Source organism: Schistocerca piceifrons, chromosome X, assembly GCF_021461385.2.
Source record: "Schistocerca piceifrons isolate TAMUIC-IGC-003096 chromosome X, iqSchPice1.1, whole genome shotgun sequence".
Taxonomy (NCBI): domain Eukaryota; kingdom Metazoa; phylum Arthropoda; class Insecta; order Orthoptera; family Acrididae; genus Schistocerca; species Schistocerca piceifrons.
The window spans coordinates 415910398-415933280 of NC_060149.1; the positions used below are offsets into that span (position 1 = coordinate 415910398).

General features: G+C 36.0%; 1 protein-coding gene across 2 annotated transcripts in view; it reads right to left on the bottom strand.

The window, feature by feature from the left end:
• Positions 1–22883, bottom strand: part of LOC124721475 (ATP-binding cassette sub-family C member 4-like) — a 275591-nt gene that overhangs the window by 86294 nt on the left and 166414 nt on the right. For both annotated transcript variants that reach the window (XM_047246470.1, XM_047246469.1), the window contains exons 8-12: positions 22376–22486; positions 10963–11142; positions 8471–8757; positions 7333–7516; positions 1548–1673 (exon numbers count right to left, since the gene is read on the bottom strand). In XM_047246470.1, coding sequence (XP_047102426.1) covers positions 1548–1673; positions 7333–7516; positions 8471–8757; positions 10963–11142; positions 22376–22486 — 888 coding nt within the window. The remainder of the gene's footprint in view (positions 1–1547; positions 1674–7332; positions 7517–8470; positions 8758–10962; positions 11143–22375; positions 22487–22883) is intronic.

Consider the following 22883-nt stretch of genomic DNA (forward strand, 5'->3'; position numbering starts at 1 on the left):
TGCACCCAGGTTTGTCGTTGAGTACACCATTGCAGGTGCTCCTGTCTGTGGCGCAGCGTCAAGGCTAATCGCAGCCATGGTCTCCAAGCTGATAGTCCATGCTGCTGCAAATGTCATCGAACTGTTCATGTAGATGGTTGTTGTCTTGCAAACGTCCCCATCTGTTGACCCAGGGATCGAGACGTGGCTGCACGATCCGTTACAGCCATGCAGATAAGGTGCCTGTCATCTCAACCGCTAGTGATACGAGGCTGTTGAGATCCAGCACGGCGTTCCATATTACCCTCCTGAACACACCAATTCCATATTCTGCTAACAGTCATTGGGTTTCGACCAACGCGAGCAGCATTGTCGCAATGTGATAAACAGCAATCGCGACAGGCTACAATCCGACCTTTATCAAAGTCGGAAACGTAATGGTATGCATTTCTCCTCCTTACACGAGGCATCACAGCAATGTTTTACCAGGTAGTGCCAGTCAACTACTGTTTGTGTATGAGAAATGGGTTGGAAACTTTCCACATGTGAGAACGTTGTAGGTGCCGCCACCAGCGCCAACCTTGTGTGAATGCTCTGAAATGCTAATCATTTGCATGTCACAGCATCTTCTTCCTGTTGGTTAAATTTTGTGTCTGTAGCACGTCATCTTCATGGTGTGGCAATTTTAATGGCCAGTAGTGTAGATGTAGATGTAGATGTAGATTGCTGAGAGATGAAGGCAGACTGAAAAACTTCAATGTCTGATGGAGATTAGATCCAGCAGGCCAGTTTCCATGATTATACCTTAGCACTAGATCACCACACCTGACTTCTATGACAGTTATTATGCATCAGACAAACTCTGCACTCATTGGTGAAGAGAAACTCATGCTATTACTCCAGGTTCTATTCATTGTTTTCCTTTCCTACCTTCTTCATAAATATGATGCTGATTGGGATGTACTTTTGTTCATAATGGATGCCTTGAGGCCAAATTGGTTGTGTAGAGATGATTAATTGTACACAGTCTGGATCAACACAGCATTCCCAGTAGCCTCCAAAATGAAAGCACATAGTTCTGTTGCACTCTCTTCCCTGTACTTATGAGCCACAGTCTATAGTTAGCATTCCTTAGCTGGTGTTGTTGACTATAAATGACCACTATGAGGCAGACCTTCAATGCTTTGTACCTCATAATGATAGCTGAATGTTCACATGACATTACAACAGTGAACACCAATTTTACATGCTGAAAACCCTTCTTCAAATAATGTGACAGTGCATACATAATCTATGCCTGAAATAATTCTTTGGAGCATACAGAACATTATATACAAGCTGCATGGTCCACTCACAATTCAAGATATGGTGTGTTCTAATGAACTGCACTGAGAGTTCAGGTTTAGTTGTACCTCCATTACACAAGTGGCTGTATGTAGCAATTAACTGTACTCAAAAGTGGTTTCTGGTCAAAAGAAACACAAACTGTGCAAATGATAAGGGTGGCGCAAAATATTTTGAACAGCTATGTACTCAAATAAATGTAATATTCTTGGTTTCATACTTACAACTTTTCCAAGCATTTGATCACCATCATTTTCTTCATCAGGATCATCTTTATCTGATAGTAGTTTTGCAAAATTAAGACCACTTGACACTATGTCACCAAAGCTACCTTGTGTCTCAACACCTCCCTGAAACATGAAGTGATATATGAGAATACTAAAACCAGAGAATCAATTAATATGTTACTGGACATGTCTCATTGACGTGTGTATACACTTTCAACTACATTGGTGTGCAAAATTTAAGGGTGAAAGTAACTTTCACATGAGGTGTCATTGCCAAGTAACATAGATTGATGAAACTTGAACCATACATAGAAAGAATACCTACAGTATAGTACAGAAGATAACTGAGAGAAATATGCAATTAAATGAACAGAAATTACACTTTTATTCAAAGTCAATAATTACACTAAAGTCATCACAATTTATGATGTCCCTGCATAATACAAAAGTCAGGGCCAAATGCACATCTGAAAAGATGCACATGGGAAAGGAGTTAAGTGTCACAATAGTATTGACTGGTGTGTGTGTACTATGTTCAAAGCTTTGGAGGTTAGTATGGCCATAAAACATTATGGCTCCCCCCACCACAACACCTGGGCCACAAAAAAAATGATATTAACAACGTTCATGAGTGCATTACATGTTGTCACCCCTGCCATATGAGGGTACTGTAACTGCTTGCTGATCAACATGCACTTTCTTTTCAAGTATTTGTTTAAGAGCCTCATGTTGTGGGGCCAACTTCTTTTGGCACCACAGTCATCCTGACCACATGCCACGTGACATCTAGCTTTCTTCGCATGACTGCGAGCCATCTCACAACATACTCCCACAAATAGTTAATATGTTACGTGAATTTATTCATCTTGTCCTTAAATTTTGCAGAGAGGTGTAAATGAATTCCCTATTAAAACCTGTGGTACTGGAAACTTTTTTGACATAAAAAATATATTTATCCTACCAGAGTAGTTTAGAGGTGAATGAAGGCACAGTTTATATATTATGCAAACATTAAAGTTACAGTATAGAATCTGCAGGAAGCTTTATTGTAGCGTGCAAGCACATATTTTCTTTTGTTATTCATGTAAAAATTCAGATTCAAATCTGCTAACATCTACATCTACTTTATATTCCACAAGCCACTGTGCAAAACATGACAGAGGGTACATCATACCCAAGTTTTTTATCCCTCCCATTCCATTTGCATACAGAGTGAGGGAAAAAGTATTGTTTATATGCCTCTGTTTGTGCACTAATCTCTCTTATCTTATCTATATCTAGACCTATACTCCATAGTCCACCTTACAGTGTGCGGTGGAGAATACTTCATGTACCAGTGTCACTTCCACATATTTTGTTCCCGTCACAAATGGCCTGCAGGAAGAGCAGTTGTTGGTAAGGCTCCATGTGAGCTCAAATCTCTTTATCTTCATAGTCTTTCCACAAGATACATTTAGGAAGTAGTGATGTATCAGTTGGCTCTTCTAGGAATGTACACTTTTAGAGTTTTACCAGCAAACAACACTTGTAGTGTCTGCAGTGGAGTTGGTTGAGCATCTTGATGGTGCTCTCACGCTTGCTAAATGAACTTGTAATGAAATTTGTTGCTCATTTTTGGATCTTTTCTATTTCCCCTATCCATCCTGTACCGACTGGAAATATTCAAGTATATATTGTTTATTTATTTATTTATCTCTTGTTCCAGTGATCCATGTTGTGACAGTATCATGGGATATGGAACGTGTCAATTTTACAAGCTTTTGGCCAGAATTTATGGTAATACATAAAACAAAACAAAAACAGTAAACAGTAACTTAGGTCCCACCACAAAAAAAAAAAAATACATTTTAGATATAGATAGAGATTACAAAACAAAAAACAGTAAACAGTAACTTAGGTCCCACTACAAAAATACATTTTAGGGAGAGATAAAGATTACAAAATAATAAGTGTTACAGAGAAATAAATATTGCAAAATATATGTTTACAATAAAAATATTCGGTATTACAAATACAAATTTGGGCATACATTTGCAATTTACAATACAAGAGATGTTAAACACTGTAGTTCAGGAACTCTTCTAATGTATAAAATGATCCTTGCAATAGGAACTGCCTTAAGGTTTTTTTAAACAGGAGATCATCATCTACCAAACACTTAATTCTTGAATGGAGGGCATTAAAAATCTTACAGCCACTGAAATCGACTCCTTTCTGCACCATACTTAGATTTGGCTGTTCATAGTGGATATGATGTTTCCTTCTAGTATTGTGACTGTGATATGCACTATTCAGCTTAAAGATGGATTTTTCTTTCCTTATGAAGCACATCAGTGAGAATATATATTGTGCAGTGGATGTAAGTATTTCAAGCTTCTTAAAAAGATTCCTGCATGTGGCTCTAGGATGGACTCCACACATGATCCTTATGGCTCTTTTTTGTACACACAGTACTTTTTTAGCCAGTGGCTGATTTCCCCAAAATATAATTCCAAATGCCATAATTGCATGAAAGTAACCATAATATGCTGACTTCATGGTTTCCATATTTCTATAAGAAGAAACAATGCACAAATCCACGATGTGGTTGGACCAATTCAGTTTGCTATCAATATGCAAGCCTAGGTATTTAGAGGAATCTACCCTGGTTATTGTCTGGTCACCTACCTTTACAAATATTTCCTCATCTTTGGATGTTTTGTGGAACTGAATGTAGTTTGTTTTACAGTAATTTAAAATAAGACCATTAATGCTGAACCAGTTCACCATTTCATTTAAAACCTTATTTGCCATTACCTCATGCTTATCTTCTGAATTATCAATAAGTAGTGTAGTGTCATCCGCGAAAATAGTGAATCTACAACATTCCGTAGAGAGAGGAAGATCATTTATAAATATAATAAAAAGTAGGGGGCCCAGAACTGAGCCCTGCGGCACTCCACATGTAATGGTATCCCATTCTGAAGATATTGGGACACCATCTTGACTATCTGCTACAACTTTTTGTTTTCTGTTTGACAGATATGAGTCGAGCCATTTCCCTGCTGCACCACTTATACCAAGATGTGCAGCTTTTTGTAAAAGAATTTGGTGATTTACACAGTCAAATGCTTTTGTTAGGTCACAAAATATGCCAATCACTTTCAGTTTTTTGTTGATAGATTCCAAGAGTTTGCCAGTAAATGCAAATATTGCATCTTCTGTTGACAAGTCTTGTCAAATGAGGGTTTTGTAAACTCACTCCTTTTTGGAAGGAATGCACTTTTTGAGGATTCTTGCAATTAAACTCATTATGGCATCTGCCCTACCTATGGTTACTTTCATGTGGTCATTCCACTTTAAATAGCTCTGTACACTCACTTCGAGATATTTAATGCGTGTGACTGTTTTGAGTGATTGTCTTACAATCATATAATCATAACTTCTGGGTGTTTCTGCCTGCTTATGAGCAATACATTACATTTGTTTATACTGACTGTCAACTGCCAATCCCTGCACCAAGCATCAATCCTCTGCAGCTCTTCCTGTATATCACTACAATTTTCTAAATTTTTTACTTCTCTGTATATAATAGCACCATCCACAAAAGCCTTATGGAACTTCTCATGTGATCCACTAGACCATTTATAAATATATTCTCATGATCATTATACAAAATATAGAATAATGGCAGCCTAGAAGTTGTGTGGCTACTAACAACTTATTAATCACCAAAAGAGGAATAACGAGTTATGGTTTGCCCTGACATGGGACTGAGTAAATGTGTATTTCCATTTGATAATTTTAGCTTTTGCTTATCTCCTACCATTTTCCCAATAAAATATATGTTTTCCAAATTTCATGAACATGACATTGAACACCAATTTTTTGTTTGCCTTTGTTTATATGTTATTTCTGCATAAGTTAAAGTACTTCTTTTTTGGCTGCCGATAAGCAACTACTTTTCCATATATTTCAGCATCATATTATTTACTTCAAAAATACAATTAACTGTTTCTGGTACACACACTTCCTAAGCTGGAATTGCATGTTTAACCATTTCACCTATTCTTAGGGTGTTTGATAATTCCTCTTCTTGTCCACTACATCGTTACTGAGGATAATGCAAAGCAGCACATTGACCAGTGCCATCTGCATTACACTCAAATATGTCACTAGATTCAGCACAGGAATTTAATATTTTTCAAGGAGAACTGACTGAGTGTCCTCATTCAGCATTTTAATTTTACATCTACAAGTCATCTGCTGGGTATTTTCAGTTCCTTTGCTGCGAACGGGAGCCTTATTTCATACATCTACCCATTTTATTGAATGTGAGGCTGCTATATATGTTAAATTCAATGTTTCCAGTAAAAACTAAAGTTGGATGCAAGAATGATCTCAGAATGGGAGACAGATGAAATCAGTCTTTCAATCTGAGAATCTTAAAAATGTTCCTGCTTTCATTCAGAGGTTTCTATATGCTTTCATCCATTAGTTCAAAGGTCTCACAAATACTATGGTAATTTATTTCTCACTTAACAGCTTGAGAAATATGGTCTTCAGAATATGAAAACATATAGTGCAGTATAAATTTGTAACAATTGTATTTTACAACAGTTTTAATACTGTACTTATAGAAAGGATCATACACCATTTTCTAAGCAGACTCAAGGTATATAAGTAGAGCAGAGACAAATGGGACATAATTCTAGCAATGATGATAGCCACAAATAGGGAAATCCATTGATATACACATCTTTCACAATGGACAGATTGCTTTGGCCAGGCATCTGGGCACAAGTAGCTCAGAAATGGTGAAGCTGTCAACTGTTCATGTGCTACTGTCATTAGGATCTATGGAATGAGGTTGAAGAATGGTGAAACAATGAGTAGCCAATGAAATGTTGAATTTCCAGTCTATAAAGCAGGATAGACAACAGTCTGAGGCAGATCTGATGACAGAGTACAATGCTGATGCAGGCATACTATTCAGATCAGATTACTGAAAATGGGGTTCTGCAGCAGATGACCCCTATGTATTCCCACATTAACAATGTAACATTGTCAATTATAATTGCAGTAGGCACAGGATCTCTGAGATAGGACTGTGGATCATGCTATCATCCAGGTGAACAGCTGCTTGAAACATGCACTGCACCACAGATACTGCATTTTGGGAATAGTATTATGTTATCCATGTAGCATGACAGTTATCATAGGCACCTTGACAGCTATGGACTACATGATCATTATTGCAGACTGCATGCACCCTCTCATGCTTAATGTCTTCCCTGTGTGTGATGGTATCTTCCATCAAGATAACTATCAGTGCCACAAGGCCAGAATCACACTAAAGTGGTTTTAGAGGTATTACAGTAAGTTCACACTGATGTCCTCTAAATTCACCTTATCTGAAGCTGATGGAACTCATCTTGGGTCTCTACTTAGTGCCAGTTCCATGCCCATAATATGGGCTTGTCAAATCCATGCCACATAGAATCAAAGTGATATTGAATTCCAAAGATGGACCTACACTCTATTAAGCAGGTGGTTATGTTTTGGATAATTAGTGTGTATTATTATGTGGTAAGATGACTTGCAAAAATAAAGAATTTTGTACAATGCAATGCTAATTGCATAGTAAATGATCCTATGAGATTCCATCAGTGTATCTACACAGAATATTTCCTTATTTCCACACATTATTGGAGTTATCAATTAAAATTTTCAGAATGAGAATAGAAAAGTAATTTTAGATATAATAACTTTGTAGATAATTTTGGTACAGTCTAGAACTTACATTATTCAGAATTACAATATGATCTGCTTTCTGGAGGTACTGCAGCTGATGTGTCACTAAAATCCTGGTTTTTTGTTCTAAATACCCACATATACATTCATTGAACAGATGTTTTCCAACATGCGTGTCAACTGCTGATAAAGGATCATCTAAAAGATAAATGTCAGCATTGCTGTATACAGCCCTGAAGAAAAGAAGAAGAAAAATAGAAAAATGTTTCAATGAAAATATAAAATCCAAATTGAATGCAGCTGTGGTGAAACATTGCATAAATTCTTAAGTAAAATCAAACAGTGGAAAATCCAGTATGAAATAATGACAATATTATGAAAAGCTTAGTTGCTACTCACCATAGAGCAGAGATGCTGCATCACAAATAGGCACAACAAAAAGACTGTCAGCAAGTAAGCTTTAGGCCAAAAAGGCCTTCATCAGAATGAGACAACACACACACACACACACACACACACACACAACTGACACGCACATGATCAGTCTTTGGCATTGACAGCCAGAGACTGTGGTCACGTTATGTGTGTGTGTGTGTGTGTGTGTGTGTGTGTGTGTGTGTGTGTGTGTGTGTGCCTGTATGTTGCCTAATTCTGATAAAGACCTTTTTGGCCCAAACCTTACTTGCTGACAGTCTTTTTGTTGTGCATATCTGAGACTCAGCATCTCCAGTACATGGTGAGTAGCAACTATCCTTTTCAAAATGAATTCTTAAGTAACATTTCTGTGAAAGCTTACTGATATTAATTAACATTTATTTTTTAATATCTAACTGTGACCCTCAACAGAAACACCATAATAATATAACATTATTGTAATAAGTACGGTAACATAAAGTTCCATCTCCTATATGAAAATAGTCAGTGCTATGAAATGTGAACAATGTACTTGGTTAGTTTGAATCTGTTTCTTTCTGCATCATAGTTAGTCTGTTATGTACAATTTCATTGAAAAAACAAAAACTTTTAATGGAAACACAAGTCACTGATTAATTTAATTCCCTTGATTTCTGAATTTGAACTAGAAATTTCTTTATGCATAAGTAGAATCCCCAACATCTTTTATTTGTGTTAGTACTTCAGCAAAATAGTAGATTAGTATTTTTTTAATTACAAGAGGAATTTATTACCTTGCCAGATTAATTCGTGCTCGCTGTCCTCCACTAAGATTAATGCCTCTTCCTCCTACTATGGTTTCATCTCCTTTTGGCAGTAACTGGAAATCCCTTTCTAAGAAACACACTCTGACTATTTCTTTGTATTTATGGCTGTCAAACGGTTGTCCAAATAGAATATTTTGCTTTACAGTTCCTGTGAAAACCCATGGCTCTTGATTTACATAAGCTACTGTACCTCTACGAGCAACTGATCCATTTTTCAACCGTAACTCTCCAAGAATTGAGTAAAGAAGAGAACTCTGCAACCAAGTAAAATACTTATCACTTTGCAAATTAAAAATAAAATGTTTTGCCAGTCTATTGTATTGTAAATGAGCCTTCATTAACGCTAATAAATGTAGGGTGTTTCAAAAAAATTCATTCTCATTCACAAGATTATATCTTATAGATGAATAAAGATAAAAGCTTTAGTTTTATTTCCAAAAGGCCCAGTTAACTTTATAACAATATATCTTTTACATGCATGCAGATACATTGTAAGACTTTTTATAAATCCATTTACGATCAAAATTTTCATTTATCTTTCACAAATGTTCAATGTATCCCCCATAATTTGCATTTTTGGGAATCCTGCTTTCATTGCTGTTGCAATGTAACACAGCAGTTCACCCACAGTTGTTGAAAGATAAGCCGCAGAGATGAAGTCCTTCACAAACCTCCACAAAGAAAAATAATTAACACACTGTGAGACCATGTGACATTAAAATTGCTGTTACCATCAAGTGCTTTTAGCTGTGGTATGTGAAATGCAGTACTCTTGACTACAATCACACAACACAGTTGCAAATGAATTAAACCTGTTGAAATGGAGAATGCAAAATGTCTTTTGTTGTTGCATCATCACCATATCAAATCATATGAGTGAGCAGATAAGCTAGCAGCACCAAGGAGACCCCTACCAACAATCATATGAACCTACAACTTACAGTTGGCAGAAATGTAAACTTTTTGTTTTGATGTCTGAGTTAAAACTCACTCCAAGTCTCTGTCTTCATTCATTTGGTTCTTTATTTATTTTTATTATTCTTTATGTAGAACATATATTCTTGTGAAACTAGATGAATTTTTTTAAAGACGCTGTGTTTAAGCCAGAAATTATATTTTAAAGAAGGCCCATTTTGGGTCATCTGTAATATTAAAGATGCCAATAACTATCTAGAATACAGTAACTACTATAATGAAGAAATGGGAATACCAGTAATCATTAGATGGTTAAAAAGGATTGAAAGATAATCAGTTGCAGAAAAAAAACTACAGTACAACTACTGTTTAAATAAACACTAGTAAAGAAATATGTGATACTCATTTGTAATACAAAAGAATAAAACAAAGCCTGCAGTAACATAATGAAATATTTAAGGTTATTAACATTATTGGCATGAGACATTAAACAGAAAGAAGTGGGGGGAAAATTAGAGGGACAAACAAGAAATCAGTTCAGAGAATAGGTCACATTAGTGGAGAAGTGTTTCAGCTTTGAAGCATTTTTCACAGCTTGAGATGCGTGTTGAGTAGAAATGTCAGGATAAGGAGAAAGAGTGAGTGGCTGGAGAATAGGAACAAAAAGATGAAATGGATTAAACAACTAACTAATCACAGTGTTTTACCTCCTCAAATGGAATGAAGCCACTTTGAGATATGATCGTATGAGGCATTTCTGTATTAAACTTTATGATATCATGCAATATGAGTAACATTTTCTGTGCAGCACTTGTTGCATGTCAAACTTTGTATACCTCATTTTACAGACTGTATTTGGTCACGGATTCCAGTGGTTAGTTACAATAGAGTTTCTATTGATCCTGCAGACAATTTTGCAATGGGTATGATCAGCTTTTCACAGTTGTGTGCAATAATAGTTGTTTTCTGTGGCTAATTAGAGAGGAAAATGTAACTGCATAGCTCTCGCAGCCAGAGTCAGTTGACATAAAAGTTTTCTGAGCATTGTACCACGTCATAATGTAAAAAAACTGTGCTGGAGAAACCAACATTTTGGCCATGATTACAGTGGCCAAAAGTTTGTTTCTCAAGCATATTTTTTTACATTATCACATGTTATGATACTCAGAAAACTCTTATATCTAGTGAGGAAAATTTTAACATATAGCACAGTGTTTAATATTACAGCATCTTAGAAACTAAATAATTAGTCATAGAAAAAAACAGAGGTTATACAGCTCAATTACAGCTGCAGATAAGGTCTCAAGGATTATTTTCTCATCTATAATAAGGATTTGTAATAGAAAATTATGCATGTATTAAGTTCCTTGTGGAAAATATATAACTGAATTCTCACTATGGGTCTATGAAATGATCATTTACATAATCTCTAATGCAATCTTTTCACAGTTTTAAGTTGCAAAGAAATTGCAAGTTAATTTACTTAGTAGTGAACCTATTTTTTGACAATCACGAAATCAGCTGACAGATCTGAGTTTACTGACCTTCCCACTTCCCACAGGCCCAATTACAGCACATAAACTGCCAGGAAGTACATGCATGGACAAATCATTTAGAGTTTCTTGTGGTACACTCCAGCAGGCTGTTGCACGGTCCATTCTAATTTCTCCTTTACCGACGCCTTCTTCATCTACAGACAATTCCTCTCGTTTATCAAGAAATTCCTGAAACAAATGGAAAGATAGGGAAATATACTTCTATACTGCATAACCAAGAAATATATATTTTATATTATTATTTTTTCCTTATTTTGTCATTAAATTTATTCTTATCAAAGGGGAGTCATTTGTTTGTCCAAATTATTACGTCACAAAATTTAGCTCTGTATCATTTTGGACACATAGACCGTAGATGTTGTTTAAGCCTCCTTGGTACTCTTTCTCACTTGTATGGCTCATTTAACACAAATCTGTACACATGAACTAAATAGAAACCTAGTCCCAACAGGGAATCATATAGCGCTCTTAGAAAAAAGTGTTCAGAGACTGTTACCTGAAATGCTCCTCCATGATACTGACAAGAGGGAGATTGAGTTAATAATTAAATCACTAAAGACCAAGAACTCTCATGGATATGATGGGGTATCTAGCAGAATACTGAAGTATTGTTCCACGTATATTAGCTCAGTACTTAGCCATATCTGTAACTTTTCCTTTAGCAGTGGTCGGTTTCCTGACCGATTAAAGTACTCGGTAGTGAAGCCACTTTATAAAAAGGGAGACAGGGATAATGTTGACAATTATAGACCTATTTCTATGCCATCGGTGTTTGCTAAAGTTATCGAGAGGCTTGTATATACAAGGTTACTGCAGCATTTAAATTCACATAATTTGCTGTCAAATGTACAGTTTGGTTTTAGAAATGGCTTAACAACTGAAAATGCTATATTCTCTTTTCTCTGTGAGGTTTTGGACGGATTAAATAAAAGGTTGAGAACGTTAGGTGTTTTCTTTGATTTAACGAAGGCTTTTGACTGTGTTGACCACAAAATATTACTGCAGAAGTTGGAACATTATGGAGTAAGGGGAGTAGCTTACAATTGGTTCGCCTCCTACTTTAAGAACAGAAAGCAGAAGGTAATCCTCCGCAATATTGAGAGTGGTAATGATGTTCAGTCCCAATGGGGCACTGTTAAATGGGGCGTTCCCCAAGGGTCGGTGCTGGGGCCACTGCTGTTCCTTATTTATGTAAATGATATGCCTTCTAGTATTACAGGTGATTCAAAAATATTTCTGTTTGCTGATGACACCACCTTGGTAGTGAAGGATCTTGTGTGTAATATTGAAACATTATCAAATAATGTAGTTCATGAAGTAAGTTCGTGGCTTGTGGAAAATAATTTGATGCTAAATCACAGTAAGACTCAGTTTTTACAATTTCTAACCCACAATTCAACAAGAACTGACATTTTAATCAGACAGAATGGGCATGTTATAAGCGAGACGGAACAGTTCAAGTTCCTAGGCGTACGGATAGATAGTAAGCTGTTGTGGAAAGCCCATGTTCAGGATCTTGTTCAGAAACTAAATGCCGCTTTATTTACCATTAGAACAGTATCTGAAATAAGTGACATTTCAACACGAAAAGTAGTATACTTCGCATATTTTCATATGCTTATGTCATATGGTATTATTTTTTGGGGTAATTCTTCTGATTCAAAAAGGGTATTTTTGGCTCAAAAACGGGCTGTTCGAGCTATGTATGGTGTAAGTTCGAAAACCTCTTGTCGACCCCTATTCAATAGTCTGGGGATTTTGACATTGCCCTCACAGTATGTATTTTCTTTAATGTCGTTTGTTGTTAGCAATATTAGCTTATTCCCAAGAGTTAGCAGCTTTCACTCAGTTAATACTAGGCAGAAATCAAATCTGCATGTGGAATGCACTTCCTTGACTCTTGTGCAGAAAGGAGTGCAGTATTCTGCTGCATCCATTTTCAATAAGCTACCACAAGAACTCAAAAATCTTAGCAGTAGCCCAAACACTTTTAAGTCTAAACTGAAGAGTTTCCTCATGGCTCACTCCTTCTATTCTGTCGAGGAGCTCCTGGAAGAGATAAAAAATTAAGCAAATTCCAGTGTTACATTCTTGATTTTCTTTATTTAAACTAACGACTTGTTTCATTTTATGTGTTTCTACAATCGTGTTATAATTTCATGTATTGACTCGTTCCATGACCATGGAGACTTCTCCTAAATGTGGTCCCACGGAACAATAAATAAATAAATAAATAAATAAATAAATGAAATAAAATTTTCATCTAGAGAGAGTATTACAGCATAAAAACTAATATTAATGATCAACTTTTATGTGTGAAATGTTTAAGGAGGGTCATATTTTTAGCAGATGCCTTTTCTTAGCTGTAAAATGTGAAACAAAATGGGGTGACAGCACTACAAGAATTTAAGCAAAAAAGGAAAGGCACAAATGTAATTATCTCATCAAGTTTTTGAGATGCTTAACCAAAAGCATCAGTTATATTTCTTTGAAAGAGTATACAGTCATTGTTTCATTTGATAACATTATTACAAGAGGAAAAAATGACTACTGGTATTTTTGAAATGACATTGCATATCACCATAAGGTGATGTTTCAGTTATTCTTTAATGTGTGACTAGGTTTGGTCAAAGACTATTATCAAGGACTTGCTATACAAATGCCCTGAATACAGGGAAAGAAAATGCACTATGAATTAAAATATTGCAGACAGGGGTAGTTGTTACACAGAGAATTTTGTTTGACCCTAATTTTGAATTAATCCACATTCTTTCCAACAAATGGTAGTATTCTAGTACTATAGGGTGTCAAACAAAGGAATCCCTGATTCCAAAATTAAATATCTCAGAAAATAAGATTGATAGCTGAGTGTAACAAATCTCATGTTTGTTGTAAAAGCTGCTAACAGATGGCACTGTACAAAATTCCAGCAGACAGGCAGTGTTGCTGATGACCTAGTGGAGAATATTAGCCCCAGACAAACTGTAGTTACTCCTGAAAATTACACCATGTTTTCTGGAAATAGTCAGCAAAATTTGAGGAAATCTGTTCAAAGAATTGTAGCAGAGATTTGTATGAAGTGTACCAGCACACAGAAAATACTGAGACAGATCCTACACATTTCCATTTACAATCTAAAGTGATCCAGCCATACCTGTATGAGCTGTTTGACAGAAGGTGAGCCAGATTCCCACAAGGACTGATAGTGAAGGATTTGATGTTGGCTGCATCTGGTTCATAGAAGAAGCACACTTCCACCTCATTGGAGTCAGGAATAAACAAAACTGGTGATTTTGGGGTTCCAAAAATCCCTGTTCATGTGATGCAGAACCACTGTATTCTCGCAAAGTGACTGTTTTGACTGCATATGCTGCAGAAGTATTATTAGCCCTTTTTTTCATGTGAGAAATGGTCACTAGTGAATGTTAAACCACACAATGGAGGTCTAACCAGGCAATGAGCGGTACAGGTAAACTGGGGTCAGACCACATCACAGTGAACAGGTGTTTCACTTTTGTGATGAATATTTCAGGAATAGAGTCATTGCATTGGATTATTGCAAATTTACTCATTCAGAGATGGATTGGCCTCCATGTTCAACTAATCTGACTCTTTGTGACTACTTTTTGTGGAGCACATTTAAGGATACTGCCCACCTGAATCATTCCACCATGCTGGATGAGCTTGAATTGGCAATCTGTGTGGCTTCTGTATCCATTTCCATTGAGACACTACAGGATGTAATGATAAATTTCATTCTTTGTTTGTGCCACTTCCATGCTGTAATTGGTGGACATTTTGAAAAGATTATGATGTGACTGCAAAGGCTGTTTGCAGAGGACTGGTGTAATTATGCGTGCTGATTCTGTATGACCTGCACAGTGCACAGTGCCATCTGCTATCACCTTTTCAAACTATTTCAAAACTTCTGTGTAGCTTCTCTATAGAACTCTTACAGCTTTCATAATGAACATATCTCTTGTTGCACTCATCTTAGTTTAGGAGATATTTAATTTTGAAATCAGGGGCTACTTCGCTGGACACCTTGTACTTCTCATTCATTGGTCTCCTCACTGATCATTGCAACATTCAGTCACTATCAGAGACATGTAGAGGCTTCTTTTAACAGCATCATAGCCTTTATCTATACCAGAGCAAATTCTGTATAATGTGAAAGACTAAATTTCAGGTAAGTGATAAAATGTTTAAAAATACCTTACGAATTAATATTTTTGCCTTTGTGTACATGGACAGAAAACCATGATATATAGGACAAACAGTTCCAGTTCTATCGCAATAAATTTTTGTAATGTAAAAGACTTTGCAGTGTTTGTTCAGTCCCGCATTACGTATTTTTTGTTAAGGTAATATAAGAAATCACAAGTAAATGTATGGGGTAAAATTGGAAAGGGAAACCAAGGCATGAATACAGGAAGCAGGTTCAAGTGGATGTATGTTTCAATAACTATGTAGGGATAAAGAGACTTGCACAAAAGTAGACTAGCATGAAGAGCATCAGCAAACTAGTCATGTGACTGAAGACCATAAAACAATATCCATACATCCATTCTGGTGCCTGACATCCAGTCAATGCCTGGGTGGGACTGGTATCATACTCAATTTTGTGGAAAACCAGACATGTGTATAGGCTATTATTATGATGTTGTCATCACTCCTAAAGGTATTTTAAAGCTACTGACACCTTTCACCAGAGAGGAATCCATGTGTCCCTTCTGCCTGCATTAATGTATATTGCATAGTCAAGTACGAGAGTTTTTGAAAGTGTTTACACATTGTGTAACTGAAATGTAATCTGGGAATGAGACTAGTATTTATATAAGTGTATGTGGAAAATCACTATAAAGCCACATCCAGGCTGGCCATCACAATGGTGTCCATCATTAATCCATGAACTGGATTTTATCTGGGGTCATTTCATCTTCCCATGGGCACTTTAACACACTCAGCTTTCTGAGCATGTACTGTAGCAAGAACAGTAAGGAGCATATTGTGAACTCTACAGTCAAATGCTCTGGACAAGTCACAGCAATTACCAGTTGACAGTATTACGCCAATTAAATTCTGAATAATTTTCTTTTTTAATTGTAAAATGACTTGTTTTCTGGAGACACACTTCTGAAATGCATTTAGAGACTAGCTAAATATCCTTTTATGAGAGACGTGTATTATGGTTCATACATGTAAAACAGTATTTCAGCTATTTAATTGAGATATTATCAACTCCACAAGAGTTTTTGCTTTAAAGAGAGTTAATTATATACTTAATTTCTATGACAGAGTGTGGGATAACTATGATTTGCCTATATTTATGTGGGCATATATTCCATTGCTTTATAAATTGAGCTGCCCTACAAATCTTCGAGGGTACTTCAAGGAAGTGATCAATAAATACAAAGGCTAACTAACTACTAAATTTTAATAACAGAGCCTCTACATTCCTTAAGGTATTTTACATTTTCTCCTTTATGTGTAACCATGTAAGTTCAATCTTATTATCTGAGTCACTAGTTCCAGAGGTTATACAGAGGTTTTTGTATTATTTTCTAATCAACATCCCTAAGACAGTACAATATTTATTTATTTATATCCCATAAATTCAATACTGCGAGGCATTCACATGGATGTAGGACGTGTCAGAATTATAACAAATAATACAAAAAGAATACATAAAAGTACCTCTTGCAAGAGGATGTCTGGTATAAGACAACATACACATTAATAGGTATAGAAAAAATTACATTAAAAAATATGGTAGATCTTAATAGCTAAATGAAAGACGAAGTAATGTTAACAGTGATTTTGGGTATCATAATGCACAATAGCACATCAAATTAGTAAATGAGAAAATGAATTACTGTTAACTCTACTGAAATATTCTTCTACCGAATAGAAGGAATTATCTGATAAATACTGTTTGAGCTGTTGTTTAAATTTGGGAAGCTCATGGATAAGTAATTTCAGTGATGGTAGGAGAGCATTGAACACCTTGCAGCTCATGTAATGGACTCATTTTTGTACAATAGTAAGGTTTTTTGATTCATAATGGAAGTCCATCTTCCTCCTGGTATTGTGGGTATGGTATGAATCATTGGTTTTGTAGAATTGTCCATTTTCACCAATGAAACATAAGAGGGAGTAGATGTATTGGCATATAGTTGTCAGTATCCCTAATTTTCTGAAAAGGTTCCTACAAGAATGTCTAGGCTGGACTCTGCTCATTATCCTAATAACTCTGTTTTGGGCAATGAATATGTTATTGGATAGTGACTGATTACCCCAGAAAACTATGCCATACAGCAATAATGCATGGAAATAACTAAAATAAGCAGTTTTTGTGGTGTCTCGGTCACATACAGTGGAAATAATATGAACAGTGAATGTTGCTGAGCTGAGTTTTTTGTGGAGGTGCAAAATATGTTCATACCATTTTAGACTGTTGTCAATGTGTAAACCCAGAAACTTGGTTGACTCAACTTGTAGTAACTCACTACCATTCAATGTAATACTTAATTGATCCTCAACTTTTTTCCTTACTTGGAAATGCACAAACTGGGTCTTATTAACATTTAGTGATAACCCATTATTTACAAACCAATTACATACTTCACTGAAGACAATATTGGCCGATTCCTCAAGATTGAGGTTGGGAGTTTTGTTGATGAGGATAGAGCTGTCATCAGCAAAAAGAGTAAAGTGAGTTTTAAAGCTAGTACACAAGGGAAGGTCATTGATAAAGATGAGGAAGAGAAGGGGGCCAAGTACAGAGCCCTGAGGAACACCACAGCCAATAGAGCCCCAGCTAGATGACACAGAGTACCCCTCAGAGTCGTTCAACATAACCTTCTGCTTTCTTCCAGCTAGGTAGGATTTAATCCATGAGCCAACTGAGCCACTTATACCATAATATTCAACATTTGCTAAGGGGATTTCATGATTAACACTGTCAAAGGCCTTAGAAAGGTCACAGAAGATACCAACAGGAGATAATTTATTATTGAAAGACTCTAAGATTTGATGGGTGAAAGAAAAAAATAGCTTGTTCTGTTGATACACCCTGTTAATATCTGAACTGGCTACTGTTTAATATCTTATAATGCATGAGGTGTTCAATAAGTCTTTTCTGAACCAATTTCTCAAGAATTTTAGAAAAGGTTGTTAAAAAGGAGATAGACCGATAGTTGGTAACATTGGCTTTATCTCCTTTTTTAAAGAGAGGTTTGACAATAGCATGCTTTAGTCTCTCAGGAACAATCCCGTGCTGGATGGGTTCATTGAACATGTGGCACAGTATTTTGCTTATCGGCTTATAGCACTCCTTCAGTAATCTTGAAGAGATATCATCTATGCCAACAGTTCTTGCTCTTCATCTCTCTAATAAATATTCTTAATTTCATGTACTGTGACAGGAGACACTTTAATTTGCTTGGTTCTTTTATTAATAGCTTTTTGAAGGGATAACATGGCTTCATTAACAGAACATGTTTTTCCAGTTTGTACTGCTGATGCCAGAAAGTGGTTGTTAAAAATGTCAGTGATTATTTCAACATTGTCATGAATGGTATCATTTGTTTTAATTTCTATTGTGTTTTGTGCAGCAGGGATTTTACCTGTTTCTCTTTTTATTATACCCCATATGGTTTTAATTTTGTTATCAGAGACATCAATTTCTGATTTTATAGAAATACTCTTTGCCCTTCTTAGAACTTTTTTAAGGACAGAGCAGTATAGTTTGTAATGCTTTTCCTTTTCTACGTTATAACTGGATTTGAGTGAGGCATACAGATTCCTTTTTCTTCTGCAAGACATTTTAATGCCCAGAGTTAGCCAGTTTTTATTAGAGTAGGTCTCGCATTTGGATTTGACCGTTCTTTTAGGAAAGGCCACTTCGAATAGGCAGATAAATTCATTTAGAAAAGCATTGTACTTGTCATTAACATTGTCAAAGAGCTCAATCTGGTCCCAGTCTACTTTTTGTAGGGAATTACAGAAGCTATTGATAGACTGTGTGTTTATTACTCTGAAAGTTTTACTGCAGGAATTGTTCTTACAAAGAGGGCTAATATTATCAATTGAAAGTAGTTGACCATCATGGTCTGAGAGCCCATTCAATATACATTTTACAGTTATGTTTAGAAATCTACTACTGTCTAAGAAGATGATGTCAATTCGACTTGTAGAATTAGCTGTGACTCTAGTGGGAAAATCCACCAGTGATGTTAAGTTAAAAGAGTTCATTAAATGCGATAAATCATTTCTTCCCATGTTATCTGTAAGAAAGTCAACATTAAAAATCACCTACAATTATAATATCTTTTGTTTTTGCAAAGAGATGAGTTAACAGAGATTCTATCTGTTTTAGAAAAATATAGATTTTGTCTGTAGGAGCCCTATAAAATGAAAGGACAGTAAGTTCAGAAACATCAGTACGGATTACAACTACACAAACCTCACAATGTTGATCAATACAGTATTCACTCAAGTCTAAAAATCTATAAGCTATGTTGTTCTTAAAATAAATCACCACTCCACCCTTATCTAAAGAATGTCTACAGTAAAGAGCTGCTAATTTATAGTTATTCAGTTGCAGTGTGTCACAACCAAGTTTCATGAAGTGTTCACTAAAACAGATTACATCAGCATTATTAATAAAGTTTATCTAGAATGTTAATGGATAGCTCATCTACTTTACTTAATAAGCCTTGAATGTTCTGATGGTAAACAGCAAATTTATTAGCACTGGCTAGAGATTTGAGGTGGTTGATTGGGTTAGTCTCTCTTAAAGTATTAACATTAGGCTTACTTGGAGGTATAATTATGACACAATTCTCCTCTCCTTGTGATGATACCATAAAAAATTCTCACTACAAATTGCGGCTTTTTTGGACCTCTGGCTCCTCCTCCTTGCAGGTGGCACTTCTCCTTGGGTTGGTGAAGAATCCTTACCTGTTATCTGCTCTGATGGTTCTGCAACAGCTGCAAATGATACTCTGGGTGCTGATGATGCTTAATCTTTTGGCTCTGGAACGATGCTTGATGCCAGTATATCTTCTTGCGGAGATGCTAGGAATGTCTCTTCTGCTTGTGGGAGTGATGATATCCCCTGATCTTCTTCTGAAATTGTTGGTAGGTCTATTCTGGATTCTGAAGTGATTTCTTGAATGACCATTGAAGCAACATTATTTGTTGATGCTAGTACTACTGTTGCAACCACTTCTGATGATGGTGATTTTCCTTTAGTTAATTCAGGTTTTGCTGCCCTTGGTAAAGTCTCTGACGTGTCAGCAATTAATCCTGGTAATGCTGCCAAAGGGGTTGGCTCTCTTGAATTCGCTGATGATGGTGAATTTGCTAATGCTATTAATAGTGAGTCCACTGTTGGGAATTGAGTTGTTGCAGTAATTTTGGAAAGTTGAGCTGCTGCATATGGTGGTGTTTGCTGAGGTACTGAAGGTTGAACTGTTCTACACGAGTAATTTATTTTTTTGGTACTTACAGGCAGCATTTCCACAATTTTTCTGCAGAGAAGTTTCTTGCCTTTTCTATTAAGTTGCAACCTATGTCTCGTGAAGCTGTCTCTAAGTAGGCCGTCGACAGACAGAAACTGAGTATTTAGATACAGTTTACATAGATTTCCGGACTGTTCATTAGCCTTGGTTATTTCTTTGTTTATGCACGATTCAAATGTAAGGTCATGTCTATGTAGAATTCCCATGACTATCATTGCTGTACTATTATTAGAATCAAGTATCCTCTTCAAGTTTTGGACAGCACTCGACAACTCATTTTTATAAACGTTGTTGGCTCCCCCCACTATTACTGCATATTCATTTATATTTGTATTTTCTGATTTCGTTCAAGAGTGCTCCTGGTTTCACATAACTGCAAACTTTAACATCATGATCTTCATGTAAGATTTTTGCTAATCCACGACTGTGACTATACGAGTGGATGTTTACCTTAAGAGATTTCTTCCCTGACACACTTTTATTTGACAATACAGTAACAAATGAGTATTCACTATTTCTATTCTCTTCAAGAACACTGAAACAATTATTTAATGGCACTTGGACGACAGATTCTTTTAGTTTTCGACGAGTGAACTTTTCAGGCCTATTAAACTCAGCACAACTTTTATTTGGTGATGTATTAACACTGTTCAGTGACTGAAGATATATCAAGTCCTGTTTTAGATTTACTATGTCGTCACACAGGATGTCAATGAGTTTTTATTTTGTTGCTAATTCACACAGAATATCGTGCAAATTTTGGTGCAAAGGTCTGTGTTTTACCGGGCTGATCACTAACACTTGTATATACATGAGAGTTTACATGTTCATTTTTCCCAGTGTTTTTAATTAAGATGTGGCATGGCATGCACAAATTATCACACACTGCATTCTTGTTATTGTTATTTGAAATCAGTCACACTTCTGTGTCTGTCCTGACCATTTTATATAATTTCCTTTTCCTTGCATATGAAGTTTTGATGATAAGCAGCTGCCAAAGAATGACAAAAAACTGAGAACTGTGATCTGTCATACTATACATCCCTATCTCTAATCAGCATCCTTTAATGTTGCCTCAAAACATTTTGTTGTCTGTCATTTAATTTCTCTGTTTTCCGTGATACCACTTTGTTGCAACCAACCACTTTGTTGCTAGTGTGTCATAGTCAGAGAAGTCATTCACTACTGGGTAAACATTCATATCACTGATTTAGTGGTTAACTACAACTGTACTATCTATTAGTGTACTACTTTCCTGTGTAATTATGGTGTGACTATTGATAGCAGAACCCATGTTATAATCATTTCTTTTATCTGAGTCTTTCAGAAAATTAATATTAAAATCTCACAGACTATCATTGGGTTTCATTTTTCTGTTAGGTGGCATAATAATGACTTTCCAGTAGCAGAATTTCACATGCACAGACTTTTAATTGTCAATCTAAGAAGACTGGTTGGTTGATTTGGGGGAGAGGACCAAACAGAGAGGTCATCGGTCCCATCAGATTAGAGAAGGATGGGGAAGAATGTTGGCCATACCCTTTCAAAGGAACCATCCTGGCATTGAAGACATTTAGGGAAATCATGGAAAAACTAAATCAGGATGGTCGGATGCAGGTTTGAACCATCATCCTCCCAAATGCAAGTCGAGTGTGCTAACCACTGCATGACCTCGCTTGGTAATCTAAGAAGAACTTTTGTTCAATGTAATTGCTTAAGAAGATCTAGAATGGGTATCTTCCACTTAAAATTGAAGATGATTTAGCAATGGTTTAAACATTGGTATATGCCAAATACGGCTAAAAGTGTGATTGGGTCACTAGGATTATACTGTCAGCATAAAGTTTATCAGACTAATTTAGAGCATCACATACCTGTACTCTTTTTATAGACACCTGACACTCTCCACAACTGTATATGCCCATTGGGAAGAAGTATGTGAGTGTCAGTGTAAGAATGTTGTAATACTGCGCCAGCACAAAAACCTGAAAAAGTAGAAAAATAATCATAAATCACAGTAATTTTAATTCCTTTAGGCAACTGCAGCAACTGGTAACATCATCATACATCATTAGGGGAGAGTCAGCTAAGAGTGCCCAGTCAGGTAAGAGTGCAAGTTGCTATATTTTTAAGTTGGCTAACATGGTCAGGCACCTTATGCTACCTGCCAGTTACTCACCCTCTCCTGATGAGTATGGCAGCATATGATCTGCCTCTGGCCACATGTATGTGATTAGTAGGTAAGAAATGTGTTTTAGTAATTCATTATAATTTTTTCAGTCAGTTTATTAGTAATACAGAGTGTTGACGTTGATTTAGCATAATTTCCAATATTACCACAATGAAAAGCAGATATGTAGCTACTGACTAATGTAATACACT